Here is a 24,124-nt window from a genome sequence, read left to right as displayed (position 1 = left end):
TATGGCATCAGATTGCCAGGAGTTCAATCCTATTTCTTCTCCTTAATAGCTGTGTGACCTTCGCCAAGTCACTTAACCTCTCTGGGCCTCAATACTTATGGTAAGAATGTTGTGAAGATAAAATGAATGACTATGTTGAAGAGCCTATATAAATGCCAGCTCTCCCCAGAATCAAGAACAGTATAATATAGATTTTTGGAGTAACAGAATTTCCGAGGCCTTAATTTAGTATAAGGACGATGAACATGTGATATATGTGTTGTTATTTTCCCATGTTGTGTTACTCCATCAAATCTGCATGGTGTCCACTACCAATTGTTTGGACTTACCTTCTGAGAAAACACCTCTTAGCCATTCTCAGTTTATGAGCTGACATTAACTCTCAAAACATAGTAATCTAAGATATGGTAGTATATCTTAAGTGAAATATTATTATTATTTTTATTTTTTAAATTTCTAGTTCTCCCTCCTCAACCCGAAAACATCAAGATTTCCAACATCACAGACTCTTCAGCCATGATTTCTTGGACAATCGTGGACGGCTATTCTATTTCTTCTATTATCATCCGTTACAAGGTTCGGGGCAAGAATGAAGACCAGCACATTGATGTGAAGATCAAGAATGTCACCATCACCCGCTATCAGCTCAAGGGCCTAGAGCCCCAAACACCTTACCAGGTGGACATTTTTGCAGAGAACAACATAGGGTCAAGCAACCCAACCTCTTCGCATGAGCTGACAACTCTCTCCAAGTCTCAAGGTTGGTAGAGCGGATAGGATCGAGAATTATTTCGGAAGAGGATCAGAGAGCTCCACTGTCTTAAGATATTTAGCCCATATTTGTGTCGTGGGGCATAATTCATTTGTCCTAATAGGCTTCCCTATCTCTAGATAGGTCCTTTAAGTGAAAATGCCCCCTGGGAAGGCTCCCCTGCTGCTCCATTGCCTCTTATTAAACCTTGGACTGTATTAGCCTATCAGCATTCCCCATCCAGCAACAGAAGCTCTGAGGAATATGACCTTGAAGAAGAGTGTGGAACCTGCTTAGTGAAGGCAGAACTGTGAGGTGATGCTGTGGGAGGCTCCAAGAACCACACTCCATTCTTTCTCAAAATGAACTGCTCTTTTAGCCTGGGTGACACTATGCTATTCTGAGTTTTCTCCTACTTTTTGGATCAGGTTATTATGCCTACACGTCTGCCACTAACCACTCGCCCAGAGAAACTGAGCTCTTTGAGATCCAGAGATCCCTGAGTCCCAGGGGTTGTGACGGATAAAACCTGTGAATGTAATTAAGTGAACAAAGGTGGGGGCTGGAGGGGGGGCGCGGAGGCACAGCGTGTGGACGGCCTTCCCTTTGCAGTTTATCGGAAATCACACTTCCTAGTTCTCTGTATGTGTGACACGCGCAAAGAGACTGAGATAGAAGGAATGGTGATTGCTGAAAATTTAGCATTTGGAATAGAGTTTATTTTTACAGAAAATCTTATAGCACTAAACCCTTCTTGCTTTCTTCAAGGTTACTTAGGGCTTAAAAAATAAGATCAAACAGGCTATGTTTTCAATGCTGATTCTCTGGAACATTATTGAAATGTCAGAGGTATGATGAATCTGTCAACTATAGAAAATTACAGTTTTCCGGTCACATCCTTAACAAATGCATAATTTTTACAGTTGCTTGTGTTTTAGTAAAATGCATACAAGCTACATATAAAATACAAGCAGAAAAATTAAACAAGGCATAACAAACACCCCTCACCCTTCCATTCTGGACATTTCTTTACACACATGCACAGAGATAGAAGGAAAGATATATGATCGCAAAAGAATCTTGTAAGAAGATGGGGCATGCTCTACATGCTATTTTTCATAAAAATACATGGAATTTAATTTTGTTTGAATTTAAATAAGGGACAGAAGTGGCAGGATTAGACCTTAGTCTTTAATAGTTTATTTTGACTTGAGCCCTAAGTTTAATAGTTTTTCTCTTCCCTCCCTCCCTTGTTCCTTTCTTCCTCCTTTCCTTCCTTCTCCCATTGGTACCTTCAGGTTTTCTCCAACCACTTTTTAAAACAAGAAAAAAATCACAACAAGGTATCTTATTACTGACTCTAAGCTCGTAGCATCCTGAAGCTTTTCCGAGTGGGGAGAATGTGCGGGGAGGTTAGTCCCTTTCCAAAGTCACGCATCTAGTCAGCCATTCTCACTGCTGTTTGATCATGCGCATCAGCTGGGGCCTCTACTGGCAAGTAAAACTTGAACAAATGACGACTAACGATGAGTAGTACATTGCCATTTAAAAAACACTTTTGCACTTTTTTTTTTAAGGATCTTAAGACAACCCCATGAATCAGACTCATCTCCATTGAGTTTCAGAAAATAAATGAGTAGCCCTAGGTCCCATAGCAATTCGTTGGCTTAGAGCAGCGGTTCTCAACCTTCCTAATGCCGCGACCCTTTAATACAGTTCCTCATGTTGTGGTGACCCCCAATTTCATTGTTACAAATTGAACATAATTAAAGCACCCCTGTGAAAGGGTCGTTTGACCCCCAAAGGGGTATCAACCCACAGGTTGAGAACCACTGGCTTAGAGTCTCATTCCACCGCGACTTCTCCCCAGGCGGCCTGGGCCGCTCTCTGTCCGCACTAACCCCCCTGCGTGTCCTGTGTCCCCCACGCAGCACCAGCGGAGCTCGGCGGCGGGAAGATGCTGCTCATCGCCATCCTGGGCTCGGCGGGCATGACCTGCCTGACGGTGCTCTTGGCCTTCCTCATCATGCTGCAGCTGAAGAGGGCGACCGTCCAGAGGAGGATGGCCCAAGCCTTCCAGAACGTGGTAGTGTCTCCTTCCCACCAGCTCGCCAGCGCAGGGCCACACACACACAGACCCTTCACTTCACACACGCGCACTAGGCACTTTTCTTGTACACACGTCCTTTAGGCGACTCTCGCCTTCTCTTTGGCTTCCATTATTGAATGGGAGATGATAGCATAACCATAGGGTTTCCTGTCCAAAACAGGACAATTTTGAGAGCAAAAGAGGTTGCTCTTAACACTTAAGCAGGATACCAGGCCTAAGGCAGGACTGTCACCCTGACAACATGAGATGTATGATCATCCGAGGGATAAGTCACCGGAGCGAGTAATCTTGCAAAATAAAGAACCGGACACCTTTGGTAAGGAAGGACCTGAGGGCAAGCAGACCTCAGTGTGACAGGTTTTCCCCACATTTTTCCATGTCCAGTTCCCATTTCGTACGTCAGGTATCTTCCTCAATCCCACCGCGCCTCATATATGTAAGGATGATGTACACGTGTGCCTCTCCTACTCCTGCGTACCCTTCGGTCTGCAGTCACAGTGCAGGCCCGTGGCATGGCCTCTCCTTCATCTAGAAATTTTGACCAGTAGTAGCGAAGGTCTACAAAGTCGCGCTTCACCAGCAGGCATGCATTGGAGTCCTTTGGGATGCCACAGCCTGAACATCACTCTAGATTGTGGTATGAGGCCCCGTAAGATTAATTTGCACCCAACTTTGATGATTCTGTACACGAACCATTGAGTGCAATGGCGTGTTCCCAGTGAGGTGTATCTTGATGTGCACATGTCCCGAGATTCCGCTCGGTGGGGGACAGGGAAGCTGCATGATCTGACTCGGAGTTGCTCAACTCAGGCTGTCACTGGGGAGGCAGGACCAGCAAGGGGGATGGCGGTGCTGGAGCGCGTCACAATGCAGTGAGCAGCTACTTAAACTCGGAGAAAAGGAGCCCTGTGTTGGGCTTTGCTCTAGGCCTCAGTCACCCTGCAGCCAGTCTGCTCCACCGTGGGCCTGGGAGATTCTAAGCTTCAAGACAAATGGGAGAGAGGAAGGGAGGGATGAAGGGAGGGAGGACCCAGAATGGACCAAGGTGATGCTAGGAAGGCTCTCCATGTCCCGTGACTGCCCCAGCGAGAATCTTTGAGTTGTTTTCCAAGTCAGGATCGAATACTTGCTCATCCCACAGCAGAGTGTAGTGAGTGTACCTACTCAGGTGTAGATACCTCGGGGTCATGCCATGCCATGGCAGACATACTGTTACTCCGCTTCCCTCGCTCTGTGCAGACATGGTTAATCAGCTGTGGCATGCTTCCGTGCAGGCATTGCTAATCGGCTGTGGCATGCTTCCCCACCGAGGCCTGGAGTTGTGCCCAGGCCGCTCTGTGGACAGCCAGCTCACCAAAATGGGTTTGTTAGGTAACACCCATTTCCACCTCCATTCTAGAATCAGATTTCTTTGTTTACCTGGTGTGGCTACAACCTTAGAATTATTTTTTAAAAAACCCTGACATGACACCATGAAAACAATATCTTTCCAGAGGGAAGAGCCAGCTGTGCAGTTCAACTCAGGAACCCTGGCCCTGAACAGGAAGGCCAAGAACAACCCGGACCCCACCATTTACCCAGTGCTGGACTGGAATGACATCAAGTTTCAAGATGTGATCGGGGAGGGGAACTTTGGCCAGGTTCTCAAGGCGCGGATCAAGAAGGACGGGTTGCGGATGGACGCTGCCATCAAGAGGATGAAAGGTCAGTGCGTGGCCAGGTCGAGTCAGCACTTCAGCAGGGTGGGGAGAAAGCTGGGCTTCCTGTCGCAGCTTCCCTCTGTGGTCTTGCATTCTCTAAGCAAAACATTGGCACCGTGTCAGAGGCAGCTGTTCCGAGCAACTGGAGGTGAGGTTTCCTTTGAGGTCAGCCTGTGATAGGGTCAGGATGTCAACATGAAGATGAGCTATTTAAACACACTGTCTTGGTTCCTTGGGACACGAGAGCACAGATTCTCTGTCACACACAGATTCTCTGTTAGCAAACCTCTGGGAGCATTGCTGCTTCTCTCAGTGCAGTGGTTCTCAGAATTCAGCGCATCAGGATCCCCTGGGAGACCGGTTTAAAGGCAGCCCCCGGGCCCACCCCACGGTTTCTGATTCAGTAAGTCGGTTGCAAGGCCAGAGAGTCTGCAATTCCGATCAGTTCCCAAGTGCCACTAATACTGAGGGTTTGGAGGCCACACTTTGCAAACCACTGTTCCGTGGATTGTCTGCAACAAAAGTCCTGGAGACATAGTCAGAAATGCATCGACTGGGGCTTCTCCCAGCCCCGGTTCTGCTCCATTTGCCTTTCTTGGGGGGTGCAGGAGAAACCGTGTCCTTAGCTTTCTCGGGGACCCTTCTGCACACGTGAGCTTGAAAGGCACTGATCTCAGATGACAAGAACTAAATCTTCCAGTCGGGTTCATCTCAAGCCTGTTCGGTGCTTCCTGTTTAGCAAGCTTGGGTAATGAACGTCTTCTGAGAAGGCAGAGTCGCTGGCGCCCTGGCCACACTGGCTGTCCTCTCTCCTGTGGGAAACGGCAGCGCTCAGAGGACGCCAGTGTGAGGCTGGCCTCTTGCCGCATCGGCTGGGGCAGTGGTGTGCGAGAGCGGGAACGGACTGTCACGCTGGGTTGCTCCGTAATAAGGCTCTCTAAGGTCACTGCTGGGTTTCCTCAGAAACCCAGGACTGAGCAGCACTCTGCCTCGGACGAGAATTAACTCTAAATCTTACTCAATCACACTGCTTTCTGCATTGTTAGAAAACAAACAGCCCTAGCCAGTTTGGCTCAGTGGATAGACCGTTGGCCTGTGAACGGAAAGGTCCCAGGTTCGATTCCAGTCAAGGGCACATGCCCGGGTTGTGGGCTCAGTCTCCAATGACGGGCTTGCAGGAGGCAGCCGATCAATGATTCTCTCCCATCATTGATGTTTCTATCTCTCTCTCCCTCTTCCTTCCTCTCTAAAAATCAATAAAAATATATTTTAAAAAAAGAAAACAAACAAAACCAAATAAGCAAAATATTAACTATGCTTACAGAAAGTAATGTTTCAGTGCACATGTGCATACACACACACACACACACACACACACACACACACACACACACCTGCTTAGCAGCCTGGAATCCCTTTTTTGTTTTGCTGCCTTAGTCACAGGGAGTTTGGGGAGCAGTAAGGATAGTGAGGGAGAGAGGGTATAGGACCTTGTAAAATCAGTTTTTGTTGGGGTCTGACCTGAGCCTAACTGTCTACGTCATGCCCGTGTGAAGAGGTGAAATAGCTTAACAGCCCCAGGATGTGTGATTTCTGCAGGCAGATGACACATCCAAACGGGGGACACCCTCACTATAAAGAATGTCACATCTGAAATGCTCCCAAGGCACCGGCCCACGGCTGCTGTGGTGTATGTGGACAGGGATCGCCTGCTCGTTAGTCTTACAGGATCCTTAGCCCAAACGACACAGGGCCGTCATTTTCACGCACACAGACACCAGCACCCTGCTCTTTCTCTAAACACAGTGACCGCACACTGTCACCGACTCGAGGCTGATCTGTTTGGGCATCGATCCATGGGCCTTCCGCCCAGCCTGCTGGTGCCTGGTGATGCCCCCTCTGCTCCAGGTGCCAGTGGAGAGACAGGGCAACAAGAGATGAATGGAAGTCAGCTTCTATCCTACCAAGCAGCTTCTATCAAAAAGTCATTGGGATTTGAGTTTTTGCGCAGGTCTGGCTTGTGGAAAAGCAGTTAAAATCATGAGCAAAGTGAAGTGTGTGCGTTATTGGTGACGTTTCAATGAAACGTGGTCCTATTCCTCAGCACGTCTGCTTCGGGGTGGAGCTGGAGCTGGAAGAGCTGGAGTCCAGAAGTGGAGGCAGCTCCATCCCCCCTGAGGCCTCTCCCTGGGCATCTGACAGCAAATAATGAACAAGAACATGTTAGTGCAGTGAATCTCAACCAGAGCTGATTTTTTCCCTGGGAGGCAGTTGGCAATGCCTGGGTACATTTTTGGTTGGGATACTGGTATCTAGTGAGTAGAGGCTAGACATGCTGTGAGACATCCTACTATGCACAGGGCAGCGCCTACAACACCAGTACCAGTCCCAAGTGTCAGCAGTGACACGACTCTTCCTTCGCACCATCTCTGATTTCTCCATGGTTTTCTAGACCTATTGGTGGCCGAGTGCACTCGAGGGCCCCAGGGAGGAGGAGGGGCCAGTTGTTTCTGAAGAGGAATGACGGACAGGGATCCTAACTCTTGACCTTCTTCCCAGAATATGCCTCCAAAGATGACCACAGGGACTTCGCGGGAGAACTGGAGGTCCTCTGTAAACTGGGACACCACCCGAACATCATCAATCTCTTGGGAGCGTGTGAACATCGTGGTGAGATGCTCTTTCCTGTCTTTCCTGACAGGTTTTATTTATTTATTTTTTTAAACAGGCAAATTCCACATTGAAATTAGGAAAGAGAATAACCTTAAGTTACAGTTTCAATCTGAATGACTAGCCTCGTTTATAGACTGCGCTGAGGTTTGGCATCTTTTTGGAGGTAGGAGCTAAGGCGGGATCATTTGCCCTCTGATGTGGTTCAGCCATTTCCACCCAAAGGCATCCCTGGCTCCCACACGCCCTGTGCTCGCTTATCCAGAAGTTTGCTCAGCTATCTCTGCCGGAGCCCTCAGTCCTAGGCAGAGCGAAGGCCTTGGTTCTGGTTAACTATCTTCTCATTTCCTACCAATCCCATGCAGCTGAGGTTCTGGATGTCAAATCCATGAATGCCAGCGATCTGTAATATGTAAGCACTTGATAATACTTCGGGCAAATAATCATCATAATAATGAGCTTTATTATTTTCTCAACTTGTACAATTTCCTGTACAATTACATCGGAGCTTGACAACTACCCTATGTTGCACATACTCTTAAAGTTCAACCTACATTGTTGATTCGTATATTTGCTGAGCGCTTCTGTTGAGTATGTCATATATTATTAATTTAAATGTTTATTGAGAGACACCTCTGCATGCCACCTGGGTTGGTGGTTCGGAATCTATGCTTACACTCAATTTCTCGTGGAAAAGTTTTCTCCTACAAAAAAGCTCCACAGAGTAATTATTTACAAACTTGACAACCCCTTGTTGACTTTGCAGCACAAAACCAACAATGGGAAAGAGACTATTTCCTTTTCCTCAATTTATTAAACTAAAAATACTGGTGAGGCAGACAATACATCACTCTGCAATCTAATAGGGTGTCATTCTGAAAGTCAGAGCATGTCCGTTACGTTAGAGAATGGAGTAATGACATTTATTTTTGAGCCACTTCCTGAAAACAGTCATCAGCATGGGGCAACAGTAAATGAAAGTTAAAAAAAATAACCAACAACAGAAAAATATATCTTTTTCAATTTTGCTCTATTGTCACATTACGACAGGGGTGGGGAATGTCCGGCCCTCGGGCCGTATAAGGCCCATGAAATCATTTGGTCTGGCCCTGCCAAGGCATTGAGGGTGAATTAATTAAATGTTTGACCAAATATAGCAGGCTAATTTTTAAGTAGATAATTTCATATGGTCTGTGAATGATGTTATAAATATCCACATGGCCCTTGGCAGAAAAAAGGTTCCTCCCCCCTGCATTAGGGTGTAATTGATTGGTTCTTAAGGTTTATATTTCAGTAAAGAAGTGAGAAAGCATATTCATACCAGGAACTATGTATATCTTTCCTTACAGTCAACAGGATTCAGTGCTAGGAAATTTTTTTTATTTTGGCCAGAAATTTAATTTCTTAGAATACCTTTTAAGTTCAAAATCATTCCACATTTTAAATTTAGTTATATCAAAGGTATTAGCCCTAAAAAGATAGTAAAACCACTCTACTTTTCACTGGCTCCAAAGATCAATGTTTTATCAAAAAATATTGTTGTTGTTTTTTAAAGAAAAATAACCAATTGAATAAAAAATAAGACAATGGACCATAATGTGTTCTAAAAACCATTGTTTTATTTGTGTGTTTTTTCCGGTCTCTTTAAGCAAAATGCAACCTCTGACACTGGGCTCTGCGGCCCAGTGACTGGCAGTAAGGGGACTTGGTGTGGGTTTTAGGCAGGAGCAGAAGGTTGGGGAGAGTAAGCTACTAGCTGTGGGTTCTTCTGCTGTGGATATTTAATCATTGTTTAGTTGTCTTCATTTGTTTTTTAAAATAACCTCAAGAATAGTAGAGACACACTGAAATAACATGGCTGGCTCATATTAGGTTCTCAACCAGATTGAATAAAAAAATAAAAGATGAAGTGGCCCTAGCCGGTTTGGCTCAGTGGATAGAGCGTTGACCCGCAAACTGAAGAGTTCCAGGTTTGATTCCAGTCAAGGCACATACCTCAGTTGCAGGCTCAATCCCCATCCCTGGTTGGGGTGCGTGGGGGAGACAACCAATCGATGTGAATGGGTTGCAGGTTCGATCCTTAGCCCCAGTCAGGGTGCAGGGGGGAGGCAACCAATGGATGTATCTCTCTCACATTGATGTTTTTCTCTCCCTCTCTCTCTCTCCCCATCCCTCCCTCTTCCATTCCACTCTCTCTAAAAAAAAAAAAAATCAATGAAAAAATATCCTTGGGTGAGGATTGACAAAAAATAAATAAACAAAAAAAGATGATGTGGACTGGCTGCCTTACATGCCCTGGAAACAAATGCTTTAATTTCCCAAGACTGTTACTACAGAGTAGGTGGAAGCGTTCAGGAAGCTGGTGTTAGTCCGCATTTGGTGGGAGAGGGGAGGGGCGGGAAAGAGGGGCACCTTGGTCTCGTAGGCACTCTTCAAGTATGGCAGGAGGTATCGCTTCTCCTCCTGCTGTCCCAGCAGTACCGAGGTTGGTCCCACTAGATATGCTACTTGTAGATGACAAGTTTGAGAAGCAACTTCCAAGGGCCATAGCACATCTCAGAAATTTTGAGCTTTTTAGGCCCCCTGGTAAGGGTGTCTCTCCCTTTCCCCACAGGCTACCTGTACCTGGCCATCGAGTATGCCCCCCACGGCAACCTCCTGGACTTCCTGCGCAAGAGCCGCGTGCTGGAGACCGACCCGGCCTTCGCCATCGCCAACAGCACCGCCTCCACGCTGTCCTCCCAGCAGCTGCTCCACTTTGCCGCAGATGTGGCCCGGGGCATGGACTACTTGAGCCAAAAACAGGTTTGTCACGAGAAACCGTGCTTGGGACATCTTTCCTTGGAAATGCCCTCTAGAATCAGTTTAAATTTGTACGTTTTTTCCCAGTCAACCTCTCTTCTCTAATTCCTCTTACAATCTCCCTAATTTTAATCTTTTTGTTAATATTCCATCCATTTATATAGGTGTTAATGCTCAGCACGGGCAATATATTTTTCTAGTGAATATTACCATATGTATTTGGTGAAGTTCCTTAACCCGTCTTAGCCCAAATAATGCTCATAGCAGAGGACTTACATGGCAACGGGGAGATTTAATGACCTGGTTTCCCCCACTGAAATACATCTCCCAAGATTTGGTGGAATCCACTGAGGGCTTTAGGGAACAACTTCAAGGGAACTGGATTCTGGTGACATTTAAAAACCCATTTTCATCCTAACCTCTCATCGCTAGTTCCCAAAGTGCTGGCCCCCAGGGCATGGTACTAACAACATGACTTGAAAAAGCAAAGATGATGCTGGAAATACATGACGTTTTTTGAAATTTCAGTTTATCCACAGGGATCTGGCTGCCAGGAACATCTTAGTTGGTGAAAACTATGTAGCCAAAATAGCCGATTTTGGATTGTCCCGAGGTCAAGAAGTTTATGTGAAAAAGACGATGGTGAGTTCCAAACAGACCCACTAACGCTTTTCCCAAGGCGCCTTCCCACCCTGATGTTGTTGCTCTAAGACCACTGCTCTGCGGTGACCGAGGCGTCTACCTGGACCCCAGGAGATACGCCCTGGCCCGCAAACATCCTTTCTAAGTTATGGTTCCTAACATGACTGGAGGATCCAAACCACCATCAAAAAAGCCAGTATCACAGGTGGCCAGGTCCTCATTCACATGAGCCTCGCGGTGTAGGGCTCAGCTCTGGATCCGGCCAGACCCTGTGCGAGGAGCTCCCATATCTCCTTCCACGCACAGCAAACATGGGAGGGGCAAAAAAAGACACTGAGCATATTTTCCAAATATAAGGAAAGTCAATTAACGAGGTTCCCAAATCACACGGAGCCCCAGGGAGAAACTCGGGACTTCCAAAGGCCCACAGATTCCCCTCTTTGCAAAAAGCTCCCCACGCCCCTTTCAAGCCCAAATCAATCAAATCCACGTTCACCTAATGAAATCCATTCTCCCAAACAGTAATATTTAGCTTGTGTCCGATTCTGGGAGAACCTAACCACAGTGTTAGCAGAAGTGAGAAGTTGGACCTCATTCTGCTTTTGTTGCCCACCCTGGAATCAGAAAGCCCTGGAAATGCCACATCCCTGGGTATTCATACTGTGCCAGTGTGAAATCCCAGGATAGAAATCAGGGTAGAAGGAGAAACAGATTCAAAGGGGGTTTAGTGAAACAAGGTGGGGGAAAGGAGAAAGGGAGGGAGCTTGATGCATCAAGGGAGCACCCGCTGATGAAGAATATGGCTCCCTGGCTGCTGAGGGCCTGGCTTGGGGCTGGGCTCTCCATGCAGGCCCCTGGAGATTTCTTTGTTCTCCAGGTAAGCCCCCTCCTGTGGGCTGGCTCTGACTGGCACAGGGGCAGACACACTGGCTTGGGGAGTGCCTGAAGAGAACCCTGAGTCTTAGCTGGGAGAGGCTCAGAAAGTAACTGAAGAGCATTCTGCTGTCTTCAGGGAGGCTCAGCGGTCTCCCCAGCAGCATGCCACCACCCCTGCTTCCCCTGAGGCTGGGCTGCGGGGCTCGGGGTGGCAGTTCCTGTTGTCCTTGCATGTGCTTGCGGGGTCACTCAGTGGCTAGCTCTCCCTTTTCCAGCCGTGATGAGCATTGCCTGGGCTTGGCGCTCCTGGGACGGCTCCAGTTTTCCTGTGATATAGAGGCTGTTTTTACTTGGGGGCTCCCCAATTGCCTCCACAAGGCTCAGGTTTCAGAGTTTATCCTCCAACACAGGCTTCCTTTCTTTTCAATGCGCTTATTTTAGTGGCTGACAAGATAACACAGAAGCAAGATTCAAGAATGCTTTGAAAAGGAAATGACCTGTAGTTCACCACCGTGACACTTTTTTTCTATTTTTTACTTATTGCCTCCCACAAGCATCCATGTTTTCACAGTTACAGTCACAGTGAACGGAGCCACTCAGACCTTTCCACTCCTTTCCTTGTTCAGGGTTTGAAGTGGGGTCCCTTTGGCCCTTAGAGACACCACCCAACCTGTCACCTTCTGAACCCACAGGTGCCTCCCTGAGGGGTAGCTCCCTAAGCTTTTCAGAATTTGTCCCTCTCAAAGCAGATGTTTCTCTGCTGGGCTTGTCTTTAAGGTAGCAGGACCCACGACCCACTGCTCCACTTCCCCCCTCCCCATCCTGTGCCACCTGGAAGTCTCCTGTCTCCCTCACAGAATCCCTTTCCTCGCTTCGCTCCTGCATTTGGGTGCCGTGGTCCCTAGGTGAGGGGTGGAGGGATGAGTACGAGTTATCCCACAACCTACTCACTTTATTTGGATGCTCTCAGATGTCCAAGGCGATTGCTGGTTTGCTTGGTATTTCATAAAGAGCAGGGATTTGTGTAGTCTTGGGGAGGTTACGAGGAATTCTTAAAGGAACAGAGCACTGTTTGGGGCTTAACTCTATTTCCTAATGGCAGGGCAGTGTTCCCTGGTGGCATGGGGTCAGTGGAGGAAGGATACAGGGATGAAGAAAGCAGCGGAGGAAAGGAGAAGGGATTGGAGAGGCTGGCAAGGTCCTTGCAAGAAGGGTGCAATGTAGGAAGACACCACCGGAGGGCAGAGTGGCTACTTTCTCTGGCCCATTTAAGTCAGATTTTCAACTTGCACTTTAGAACCAGCTGGGGAGCTTTTTAAAAATACAGATGTGGAGCCCGGCTGCTTAGATATGCTGACTTAGTTGTTCTGCATCAGTTTGTGTGTGTGTCTGTGTGTTTTTTTTAAAAAAAATCCCAGGTGATCCTTATATAGGAAGTGTTGCCAACTAATGTACTAAGTGACATGGGATTTTATTTTCATTGATTAACATATGCTTTCCCTCATAATTGATTTTTTTTTACTACAATGTTTTGTACTTTGTGCTAAGTTTGGAGATAAAGTAAGTCATACACAGTTTCCACCTTCAAAGAGCTCACAGGTAAACACAATGAACAACTGTCATCATTAACACATGCCGAGGGGCAGGAAAGCACATGCCATGGGAACACAGAGGACGCACAGCCAGGTGAGCCTATGGAAAATCATGGAAGGCTTCCTGGAGGAGGCTGAGTTGCAGTGGATATTAAGTAGATAGCAGTGATGTGAGAATGGATTCGATGATCTGGAGGTGCAGGATGTCTAAAAGCCTTGAGGCAAAGGGAAATATGAGACATTTGGGAATTAGGTAATTCAATATGGCTGGAGTGTCATGCTGAAAAGAGAGTTAAAAATTCAAGGTTGGGGGAGGAAGAAGGGATAGTGTCTTCTTGAAAAACCTTGAATTCCAGCTAAGGATTTGGGATTCAACTAAGGATTTGGGATGTTGGGACAATAGGGACATGGAGAAATTTTAAGGAAAGGCACCACGTGGCTGAACTTGCCATTAAGAGTGACACTCTGCTTGTGGTGTGGAGAACAGACCCTTAGGGAGAGGAGGGTGCCATCCGGTAAAAGGTGACGGTGGCCTGACCCTCGGTGATAGCAGTGGGGACAGATAGCTGTGGACAGATCTGAAACAGGTGAAAAAATGAAAAGTGCACAAGGAAATTAGTAATTAGGAGGAATGAGGTCAGAAGCCACCAGGGAAGAGAAAGCAAAGTCAGAACAGAGAATGTAGGAACTATTTCCAGTCCTTAGCTTTGCTGTGGGGAGAGAACTAGACTAGCAGGTAGGGATGTGGGTGGGGTGGGTGTACTGTGAAGGGAGGTGGAATGTTGAGAGTACTGAAGATGTAGATGTGACAAAGGACACTTCCATACCTGAGCCTTAAAGTATGAAATTCCTATTCAGGATTTATGAGCAGAAAGAGCTTCACAAAGACCTGGGAGAGAACTGAGCTTGCAGGCATGACCCTGGGGCGGGGCTGGGCTCACGGGTGGGTGGTCTGGGAGGACGCCTGCTCCAGTGTCAGGGGGCTGAGGAAGAGCCCCTAAAAGACTCCTGACTCTGTCCCACCCAGCGAATGTGGCTAAAATGCCACGGTCAGCACCTGGACAGATCCCTGGCACAGGTATCTCTCTCAATAGGTTCATAGGATCCCTGGGGTGGGTGGATAGGGAGCCCCAAATCAGAGCAAAATTGAGGAAATTAGGAATAAAACTCAGAAGTCACACTCCCCAATGTCTAGTCCGCATCTAATTTTTCCAAGACTGGACTCAATAAACCAGAAAATGGGGATAGCCTAGAGGGCCAGGCCCCCAAAGTGTGAGTGTGTCTCACCCCACCTCCAAACCCCGTGTAAACCATGAGGTCCTTCCCTCCGCTGGTGGTACATCTGCACCCCGCTCCTTGTGGCCTGCCATGCTCTCTCCTCCCCTGCCCACCTGAGCCGCCTACACATCTCAGAACCAAGCTCGAAGTCCCCTCCTCTGGCAACTCTTCCCCCACCTCCTGCACCGCCTTCGCCTTCCCACGTTACAATTTCAGTCTCGGTTTCTATGCCCTGTCTCCCCTTTCAAACCTCTGAGTGTCTCTGAGAGTCACAAATTGAATAAAAGAATGACCCTGGCTGCTGTAGCTCAGTGGTCAAGGGCATGTACCTGGGTTGCAGGTTTGATCCCCAGCCCCGGTTGGGGTGCGTGTGGAAGGCAACCAATCAATGTGTCTCTCTCACATTAATGTTTCTATCTCTCCCCTCTCTCTCCTACTCTCTTTACAAATCAATGGGAAAAATAGCACTGGGTGAGGATTAATGAAAATAAAATGAAAGGAATAAGTGACTACAAGTACACACATACACTCACATGCAAACCCATTTTAGTTCATGTAAAACTGCAGTAGGACCCCTGGAGGTAAGTAGGACTTACATTACTTGCAGGTCTTTGAATTTGAAATCACACTTGTAGGTGGAACATATTCAAACAACAGCTCCTGAGCCTGTCATTCCTTGTGTCTTTGGAGCTCACATACGGCTCCCTGGGGCCTGAGTGAGCCCCGCCTCGGGGAAGCCAGCCTCATGCAGGGTCCTTCCCGCCCAAGTGCATCTCCCTTTGTTCTCTGCAGGGGCGGCTCCCAGTGCGCTGGATGGCGATCGAGTCCCTCAATTACAGCGTCTACACAACCAACAGTGACGTGTGAGTACGCCTCGCGTCTCTCCGGGAGCAAAGCTACTCAGTACATAAAGTCATAGACTAAATGGAGCCAGAGTGGCAGGGTCCGGGGTGGAGTCACGGAGGGAGGCTTGGGTTTCCTTCTGCTGGTCAAGGACAGACCTCGTGGCCAAGGCTTGATGTCCAGAGGAGCAAGGGGCTCACCGGCCCCCCTCCGGGGCTCCACTTCCAGACTGAGCTTGGTGCCTGAGACCCAGATAGCTGCTGAGGGTCAGGGCTGGCTGGGGGGTCACCCGGGAGACCACCTCCCTTGCGGGCTGCAGTGACAAGGCTCGGGCTGATGGTGGAAGGAAGGGGTGGGATTGAGACTTAGACCATCTTACCCACATGCCCTATTTTCAGGAGGAAAAACTGAGGCCGTGAGGGTTGAGGGGACTTGTTCAGGGGGTTTTCTTATACTGGCGGTGAGGAGGAGGTGGCAATTACTGTACCCGCACTGTGTGCAGGGCGCCTTTGAGGCGTTATCTCACATCATGTCCGCATAGCTCAGAGGTAGAAGTTGGCATCCCCACTTTCCGAATCATATACGAAGGCCTGAGGGTGTAGTAATTTATCCCAGGTTGCAGGAGCAGCAGGTGGCGGAGGTGGGATTTAACGCCAATTTGTCTGGCCTAGAATTTGACCTGCTTCCCATAGCACCACCTGTACTCTCTGCCTGAAGTAAGTGGGGCTCCGGCAGGACCGGCCATTTCCCTGTTACAATCCCCCCGAGACCAGGAGGAGAGGAGCACGTGCTGTGTGCATGGGCCCGTCCCAGCGAGCAGACACTTAGCACTCTCTCTTCGAGGAAGGGTCAGTCCTCCTGGCTGTGGGCAGACGATGACTGCTTTAGCGCTTTGAGGATGCTGATGATTGCTCTCCCACTTCCCGCCCGCAGATGGTCCTACGGAGTGTTACTGTGGGAGATCGTGAGCCTAGGTGAGTATCCGGTGTGTCTCCCAGTGCCCCTCACTGTGGACCCCACAGGGACCATCTGTATGCGGTGCCACCAGATGTCACTTGGAAACAGAGCCGTGTGGGTTTCCACGCGTGAGTGGGTTTTAGTCCCATGTTTCTCCATATCTGATGTCACGTATAATTGTAACAACCTGGTGGCCGTGAACTTTGTTATAGGTTAATTGTCCCCGCTTGTGCAAAGATGTCAGAGAGCTCTTCCAGGTTTATTTCCGTCAAGGTGGTATGATGTAGTCGAGTAAAAAATCACATTTTGAAGGCTACTGAATAGCCTGTGAGAGTGTGCATGCCCCCCAAAATAAATTTCACATTCATCATGACCCCAGTTTTAAATATTACACTTTAAAAGACTGGAAGGACTACACAGAAGGGTAATAAAAGCTATTGTATTTTTTTTCTTCATACTTTTCTATATTTTCCAAGTTTTCTACAACTGTGTATGCTTTTAGATTTAAAATTAGACAGGAGCTGTTGTAGATAAAACAAGAATTATGTAATGTAACTACTTCCAGTTAGGAAAAGGATACACCTTGTTGATACGATGGGTGTGCTGTGTGCGACAGACTTGGAAAGCAGTAGCGCAGTGAGGTAGGACGTGGATCTTTGCACTGTGGTGCCGTCCGTAGCCCAAGGCCAGCTTTGCTTGCGGTGGGTGTGCTCAGAGAGGAAGGTCATGCTGGGTGTGCACCCTGACACACTCTTCCTTCTCCCAGTCTCTTGGCTTCTGAGCCCCTGGGCAGAAGACTTTGGCTTCTGCCCTGGAGGGGCTGAGGGCACGGTGTTTCCTGTCTTCCAGGAGGCACCCCCTACTGCGGGATGACGTGTGCAGAGCTCTACGAGAAGCTGCCGCAGGGCTACAGACTGGAGAAGCCCCTGAACTGTGACGATGAGGTGTAAGTCGGGCCTGTCCTAGGGCCATTTATCTTCACCTGCCTGCTGCCTGTTTCGTGGGTAGAGAGATTCCAGTGAAGGGATTATCTCACTCCTGCACATATACATATACCTTCATGCACGCACACACTCATGGAGGTCACAAAGAGCAGCGATAATGGGGTTCTTTACCCTAAGCTGGTTGTGCAATGGCAGGGAGGAGGAGCGTCCCAGGCATGGAAATCCAGGAGGAACTGAAGGAGACAGTTCTTGGGAAGGCTGAAGATGAGGTCAGCAAAAGCAGAAAAGATCCAAAAGTGATGACATTATTCACAAATAAATGTATGCAATCTTGAGATGAACTCTGGGGATAGAATTTCAGAGCTGGTACATTAAGGAAGATGGATTTTTCTTCATGGGATTTCGCTTCTATAAAGATTACTTCCCACAGTAAAAATTACTCCGGGGGAAGAATGGTGAACTTCAGTGATAGTGGAATTCCCACGCTTGGCTAAGGGAGAAGCTGCCTAACTGGTGTGATTTGAAGAGTGGAAGGCTCTAGGTGGAATAAATAATTTATGTCTAAGCTGAGCCACTTCCAAGAATGAAAGAGGGTGTAATTAGGTTCCCGGCACAAAAGACACAACCTCTTCCGTCCTGGGTAGACCTTCTGGTATGTAAACCATCTCTGGACCAAGTCTCCAAAATGCCACCTTTTGAGATTCATCCCATGAGGAGTGAGCTTTCTCAGTTATGAAACTTCTGTTAAAGTACAAACTGTTCTAGAATCCTTGACATCCAAGGCCAATGGCTGAGAGTCTGTGCACATTAGGTTCCCGGAGGCACTTGTTCAGTATGTGAAATCTTGAACCTCATTCCCAGGCATTGGTTCAGAGGGTCTAGTGCGGGTTCCCAGTGTTATGCCCAGATTTCAGGATCCCCAAGAAACCACATCAGGGAGCCAGCCAGTCCGATGCAAAAGCATAAGAGTCTTTATTCGAGCTAGCTCGGCTCCCCCACCTTGCCGACACAGCGACAGGAAGCAGAGAGAGAGAGAACTCTGTGTGGAGACGGGTTTTATAGGTGGGGGTTGGAGTAAGGGGAGGAGAAAGGACTGTGGCCTTGCCGATTGGCCAGGAGCAAGTCGGTGTCTTGTTCCTGGGTGTGGCTAGCAGAGGCTTAGACTTCCGGGAAGAAGCTCCTTGCCAAGCACGTGGCCAAGGTAAGATGGAGGGCGTAGCCCTTACCCTGGGGCAAGATGGAGGGCGTAGCCCTCGCCCTTTCACCCAGAATCTGCATCCTGATAATGCAAGTAGTTCTGGCCACATCTGAGAAAGTACTGCCTTCGACCATGCTTTCCCAGCTATGTTTATGGAACATGCAAGACGTTAATAAATAACATAGGGAGAAAGGAATCCAGGGGTCAGTTATACTAGTATTTTGGAAGTGTTGTGCTAAACCTGGTTAAACAGGTTTTTTGTTTGCTTGTTTTTAAAAATATATATGTATGTATATTTTTTATTGATTTCAGAAAGAGAGAAACATCAATGATGAGACAGAATCATTGATCGGTTGCCTTCTGTATGCCCCCCACTGGGATCCAGCCCACAACCCGGGCATGTGCTCTGACTAGGAATCGAACTGTGACCGCCTGGTTCATAGGGGTCGGGGCTGACCAGCAGCCCCTGAATGATGGATGACAGATTACTCAGACACAGTTGGACTGTGCAAGAGAGGGCTAAGGGGCCCAGCCCCTGAATGATGGATGAACAGATTACTCAGACAAGTTTGACTATGCAAGAGAGGGCTAAGGGGCCCCTGGCTTTAGTAGCCAGAGCAGCCTCCATTGCCTGCCTCGTTAGGCCTTTATTGGAATTTTTATCTTTAGATACAAGTAGTAGGGTGGGTAATCTTGGGAGGACACGTGTGTTTACATTGTCCTCTAGTCAAGGGCATCCAGGGATTAAGCATGAAGATTCCAGTAAACACCCAGGGGTCTGCACATGCACAGACTTGTTTGGAAAGGTCCAGGAATAATTAGGGGGCACCGCCTTCAACTTTCCCCTAAGTCGGAATTCTGATAAACAGGCCAGGTGGCCTTCCACACACTTCCCTTTTATCAGAATGTCCTCCTTACAAACTTTTCAACCAAGTCTCTGTGCTCCCCAACACATAGGTCGATGCTCAACCACTGAGCCACACTAGCCAGGCTGTTTGCTTGTTTTTAATGGCAGGATTTCTCAAGATTTTACTAGCTGATCCCTAAGAGCAGTGGTTCTCAACCTTCTGGCCCTTTAAATACAGTTCCTCATGTTGTGACCCAACCATAAAATTATTTTCGTTGCTACTTCATAACTGTAATGTTGCTACTGTTATGAATCGTAATGTAAATATCTGATATGCAGGATGGTCTTAGGCGACCCCTGTGAAAGGGTCGTTCAACCCCCAAAGGGGTCGCGACCCACAGGTTGAGAAGCGCTGCCTCAGAGGGATATGCAGAAGTGGCAATTTTGCACACTTACTTGAGCTTGAAGCCATTTTTAAAAAATGAAACACTAATACTTTGAGAGATGTAGTATTCCAAGGAAAATGCTGCCCTAGAGACATAACTCAGTTCTTTCCAGAAGAGCTGAGGCCAAGATCCCCAGGCATGGTACCCAGGGTGGGCGTCAGATCTACGGGGAGAGGAAAGAGGGCTTGGACAGGGAGGCGGGAGGCCTAACAGGAGCTTCCCAGTGCTGTACCTCTATCTCCTGCTGCCTAAGCTTAATGACCGGGGGTTGCATGGCCACATTCTCTTCTCTTATTTCCATGCTCGGCACCTGGCCAGGCCCAGGACTGCAGCACAGGCACTGAGTTAACCCTTTAACTCTTTGTTTTCAAAGGTATGATCTAATGAGACAGTGTTGGAGGGAGAAGCCATACGAGAGACCCTCATTTGCCCAGATTCTGGTGTCCTTAAACCGGATGTTAGAAGAACGAAAGGTGAGTATGGAGTTCAACCAGGGGCTCTTTCATTGGAATTCCTCATGTGCCCAGTGTGGCGAATAAAAATAGTCTGATGTGATTTAACAAGTTCCTCTGGGCACAGCCCTAGGTATTATAGGGACACAAAAGATGTGGCCCCAACCTTGAGAAGATACAGTTTGGGAGGGGATAAGATCTCTATACAAGATACAGTCACACACAGAACAACATATAAAATTAGCCTATTTGAGTTAGAAGGATTCTTAAATCTTATCAGCCTGGCCCTTTAATTTTATAGACGAGGAAACAGACTCAGCGGTGAAGGTGACTTGCCCAAGGGCACACAGCAGGCAACACCAGAGCATGGTCTGCAGGTTACTAGGGGGAGGGTCAAGAATTCTATAAACATTTCTTTTTTTTTTTAAAATATATTTTATTGATTTTTTACAGAGAGGAAGGGAGAGAGATAGAGAGTTAGAAACATCGATGGGAGAGAAACATCGATCAGCCGCCTCCTGCACATCTCCTACTGGGGATGTGCCCGCAACCCAGGTACATGCCCTTGACCGGAATCGAACCTGGGACCTCTCAGTCCACAGGCCGACGCTCTATCCACTGAGCCAAACCGGTTTCGGCTATAAACATTTCTAGAAGGTAGCTGGCTTGATGTATCTGGAGTTAAAAAAGATGAATCTAAGTCAGGGAGATAGATTTTGACGTCATCCAAACCCAAGTGGTGATTAAACCAGAATGAGATGCGGGTTTGATGACACGAGTGCCGTGAAGGTGAGAAGTGGGCAGAGGCAGGGGCCTTAGCAGCCGGAACACTTCAGGAGGGACCAGTGAGAGGAACATTTACTGGCAGAAGTCAAGGGGTACATACAGTCCAGAAAGAAAGCTATCAAATACAAAAGGAACCGAGGACAGAAAAGGGTCCCTCAAATACCTGGTGTTTGAATGGAAACAAGCAAAGGACAGCAGAGAGTTGCTGTGACTGCCCCCGCAGAGGCGGCCGCCTCTGAGCCACCCTTGTTCTTCCAGACCTACGTGAATACCACGCTGTATGAGAAGTTTACCTACGCAGGGATCGACTGCTCTGCTGAAGAAGCGGCCTAGGGCAGGCCTCCACCGTCTATGTATTCTGTCGCCCCTTCACGGGCACCAGAGACCCTGACAGCCAAGACAGCAAGCGAGCCTGTGCCAAGGGAGGAGACGGAGAACAGTGGAGTGTGTATACTGCTGGGTGTCTGGGACTTTCACACGAAGACCCGTGTGTGAAGCTACAGCACACTCTGACTCTACACAGAACTGTACATACTGTTTTGAGTAAGAATGGGCTGAACTCAGAATGCCTGTTTGTGGTTTCATATGCAATAATATATTTTTCTAAATATGTGGATTTTAAAGACAGGTGTGACAGTACAATGACTGTAATGCATAACTCATTATTGTCCTAGATATTTTTGATATTTACCTTTATATTGAATCCTCTAAAATGTCTTGCTGTATAGAAGTAAAATATTGTTAACAAACCTAACACTGACCCTGAGAGCACAGGTAAGAAAAGTGTGGGAATTGTAGGAGTCTTAATAGGACATGGGTTAACATTAAAGAGACGGAAAAGTCCAGGTGATGACATGTAAAGCAGATTCTCCTGTCTCTAAGGCTTCTCCCTCGCCGGTAGCAGCCATCCAATTTCACAGTCATTTGACAACATGCTTACGTGTTACCAGTACCCATCAGTCTGTCCAGAACATTAACATCTAATAATAGATGTACGTCTCATTCCTTACATGCCTAAAACCTTGGGACATGTATAAATAAGTTTGAAAGATAAATGAATGGGATTTGGTTTTAGTTTCTCTGGTAACATTGATTTGTGTATTTGAAGACATTAAAATAGGAAGCCTGGAGTTACATTTGGGAGACATGTGACATTTATCATGTCAAATTAACATACCTAATGTATTGCACATTGTAAAAACTTTGTTTTGACCCGTCGTACGTTTACTGTTTATACTGTAGGCACACGTTACACTGAGATCATATAGTAAGTGAATAAATGTCTTGCCTACCCACTGTTTTGCCCAGCAATGTGTCTCATAGGTGTTTCCAAATGTCTGCATTGTACTCTATAGAAAAACACCTTAAATCGTCATTCTCTAACTTGTCAGTAACATGCCTGTAGAGCAGTTGCTGGAATTCTCCATTCGGCATGGTATGTCAAGCTCACAGATTGGAAACGTCTTCCAGAATGTTCTTGCACCAGAGCAGCACTCCACTGGGAGTGGTCCAATGAGAACCCAGGGCTTAGTGCTGGATTCCCTTCTAATTGTGTGATGATGCTAAACAGTCAACATACCGCATAAAGTTCCATGTTCCTGCCATCTAACCCACTGTATGCGTTCAGCAGCAAGGACAAGGAAACTGAGTTTACCCAAAGGATCTTCATTCACAACAGCATATTCAAGGGGAGACAGAGGAAAAAGCAAGACTGCTGGTAGGCCACTGATTTAACCAGTAAGTGGAACCTCGAATGAAGAGCCGTTGAAAATATGTCTAAATACACTTGACCCTTGAACAACGTGGTGGGTGATAGGGGTGCCAATCACCTGTGTAGTTAAAAATCCATGTATATAATATTTGACTTTCCCCCAAATAATCTGTCAACCTGAGGCCTTACTGATAACAGTCAATGAACACATATTACATATGTATTAATACTGTATTCTTACAATAAAGTAAGCTAGAGAAAATTTAAGAAGAAAGTCATAAGGAAAAATACATTTATAGTCTTTGTTTTAAAAAAAACAAAACTCTATGTGTAAGTGGACCCATGCAGTTCAAACCCCTATTGTTCAAGAGTCAACTGCATACAACAGTTCCTTTTGCTTTTCACCCAAATTATGTAGTATGTAGAGATACTCCTGGTTACTCTTGGTTTGCATGTACACAGAACTGAACAAGAATAAGATGATCTGAAAATACAGATAATTTTGCATATGGTTTTAGAAAGCACAGTAAGGTTTTTTCCTATTATAGTTGGGTTTTATCTATTTAAAATAATTAAAAATTCCATCATTATGACTTTATCTCACATCAAGTATATGACAAAAGCGATGGCTAAGTACTATGGTAGCAAGAAAAAGGTATTCAGTGATAATTAAATTCTTGTAAATTCAAAATACCCACACAGTAAACCTAAGGTATGCTTCCTGAGGGCATATCACAGTCGACTATCAGAAGGCGACTAATTCCCTTTGGTGCCAAGCTACACCACCCATCACTCTGTGACTCATCTACACCATGTCAAAGGAACCTCTGTAGTCTTGTAGCATGTTGCCAGATTAATATAGAAGATCATGGACTTTTACTCAAAGGGAAATTGTCAAATTGAATAAAGCCATTTAGTTTCCACATTACCAAAGAGCAATTAAGAAAGAACCTCCTCAAAGAGATTAGACACTTCAGGTATTGGGAATATAGATTAGAACTCACTATGTTTAAAAGAGCCATAGGATATTCCCTTTAAAAAGAAAATCAGTCCTGGCCGATTTAACTCAGTGGTTAGAGTGCCAGCCCACAGACCAAAGGGTCACGGGTTTATTCCTGGTCAAGAGCACATACCACAGTTGCAGGTTCATCCCTTCCCTGTGTAGAAGGAGGTAACCAAACAGCATTGATATTTCTCTCTCTCCCTCCCTTCCTCCCTCCAGCTCTCTCTAAAAAAAGTCAAATCCTCTGGTGAGGATTTAAAAAAAATCAGCGAATTGTTGATATAAATTAAAATCAAGTAACAGAATGTAAGATGGGAAACATAAGAATCTTAGAAGAATCCACAGGCAGCAAAATATCAGACATATGTTGTAGCAGTATCTTTACCGATATAGCTCCTAGGGCAGTGATGGCGAACCTTTTGAGCTTGGCGTGTCAGCATTTTGAAAAACCCTAACTTAACTCTGGTGCCGTGTCACATATAGAAATTTTTTGATATTTGCAACCATAGTAAAACA

At 46.8% G+C, this 24,124-nt stretch overlaps 1 protein-coding gene across 3 annotated transcripts in view; it reads left to right on the top strand.

The window, feature by feature from the left end:
• TEK (TEK tyrosine kinase, endothelial) overlaps positions 1–22,205 on the top strand; it is a 108,828-nt gene extending 86,623 nt beyond the window's left edge. For 2 of the 3 annotated variants that reach the window (XM_014532293.1, XM_014532294.1), the window contains exons 13-23: positions 461–760; positions 2,683–2,837; positions 4,355–4,565; positions 7,121–7,231; positions 9,846–10,036; positions 10,562–10,675; positions 15,214–15,284; positions 16,198–16,238; positions 17,071–17,167; positions 20,030–20,129; positions 21,153–22,205. In XM_014532293.1, the coding sequence (XP_014387779.1) occupies positions 461–760; positions 2,683–2,837; positions 4,355–4,565; positions 7,121–7,231; positions 9,846–10,036; positions 10,562–10,675; positions 15,214–15,284; positions 16,198–16,238; positions 17,071–17,167; positions 20,030–20,129; positions 21,153–21,227 (1,466 nt within the window). In that variant the 3' untranslated portion in view covers positions 21,228–22,205. The remainder of the gene's footprint in view (positions 1–460; positions 761–2,682; positions 2,838–4,354; positions 4,566–7,120; positions 7,232–9,845; positions 10,037–10,561; positions 10,676–15,213; positions 15,285–16,197; positions 16,239–17,070; positions 17,168–20,029; positions 20,130–21,152) is intronic. The other variant, XM_005884899.2, reaches the window with a different exon arrangement.
• The last annotated feature ends 1,919 nt before the right edge of the window (positions 22,206–24,124 follow it).

This window comes from Myotis brandtii, unplaced genomic scaffold (genome assembly GCF_000412655.1).
Source record: "Myotis brandtii unplaced genomic scaffold, ASM41265v1 scaffold871, whole genome shotgun sequence".
Classification (NCBI taxonomy): Eukaryota; Metazoa; Chordata; class Mammalia; order Chiroptera; family Vespertilionidae; genus Myotis; species Myotis brandtii.
This window is presented reverse-complemented; position numbering and strand designations above follow the sequence as displayed.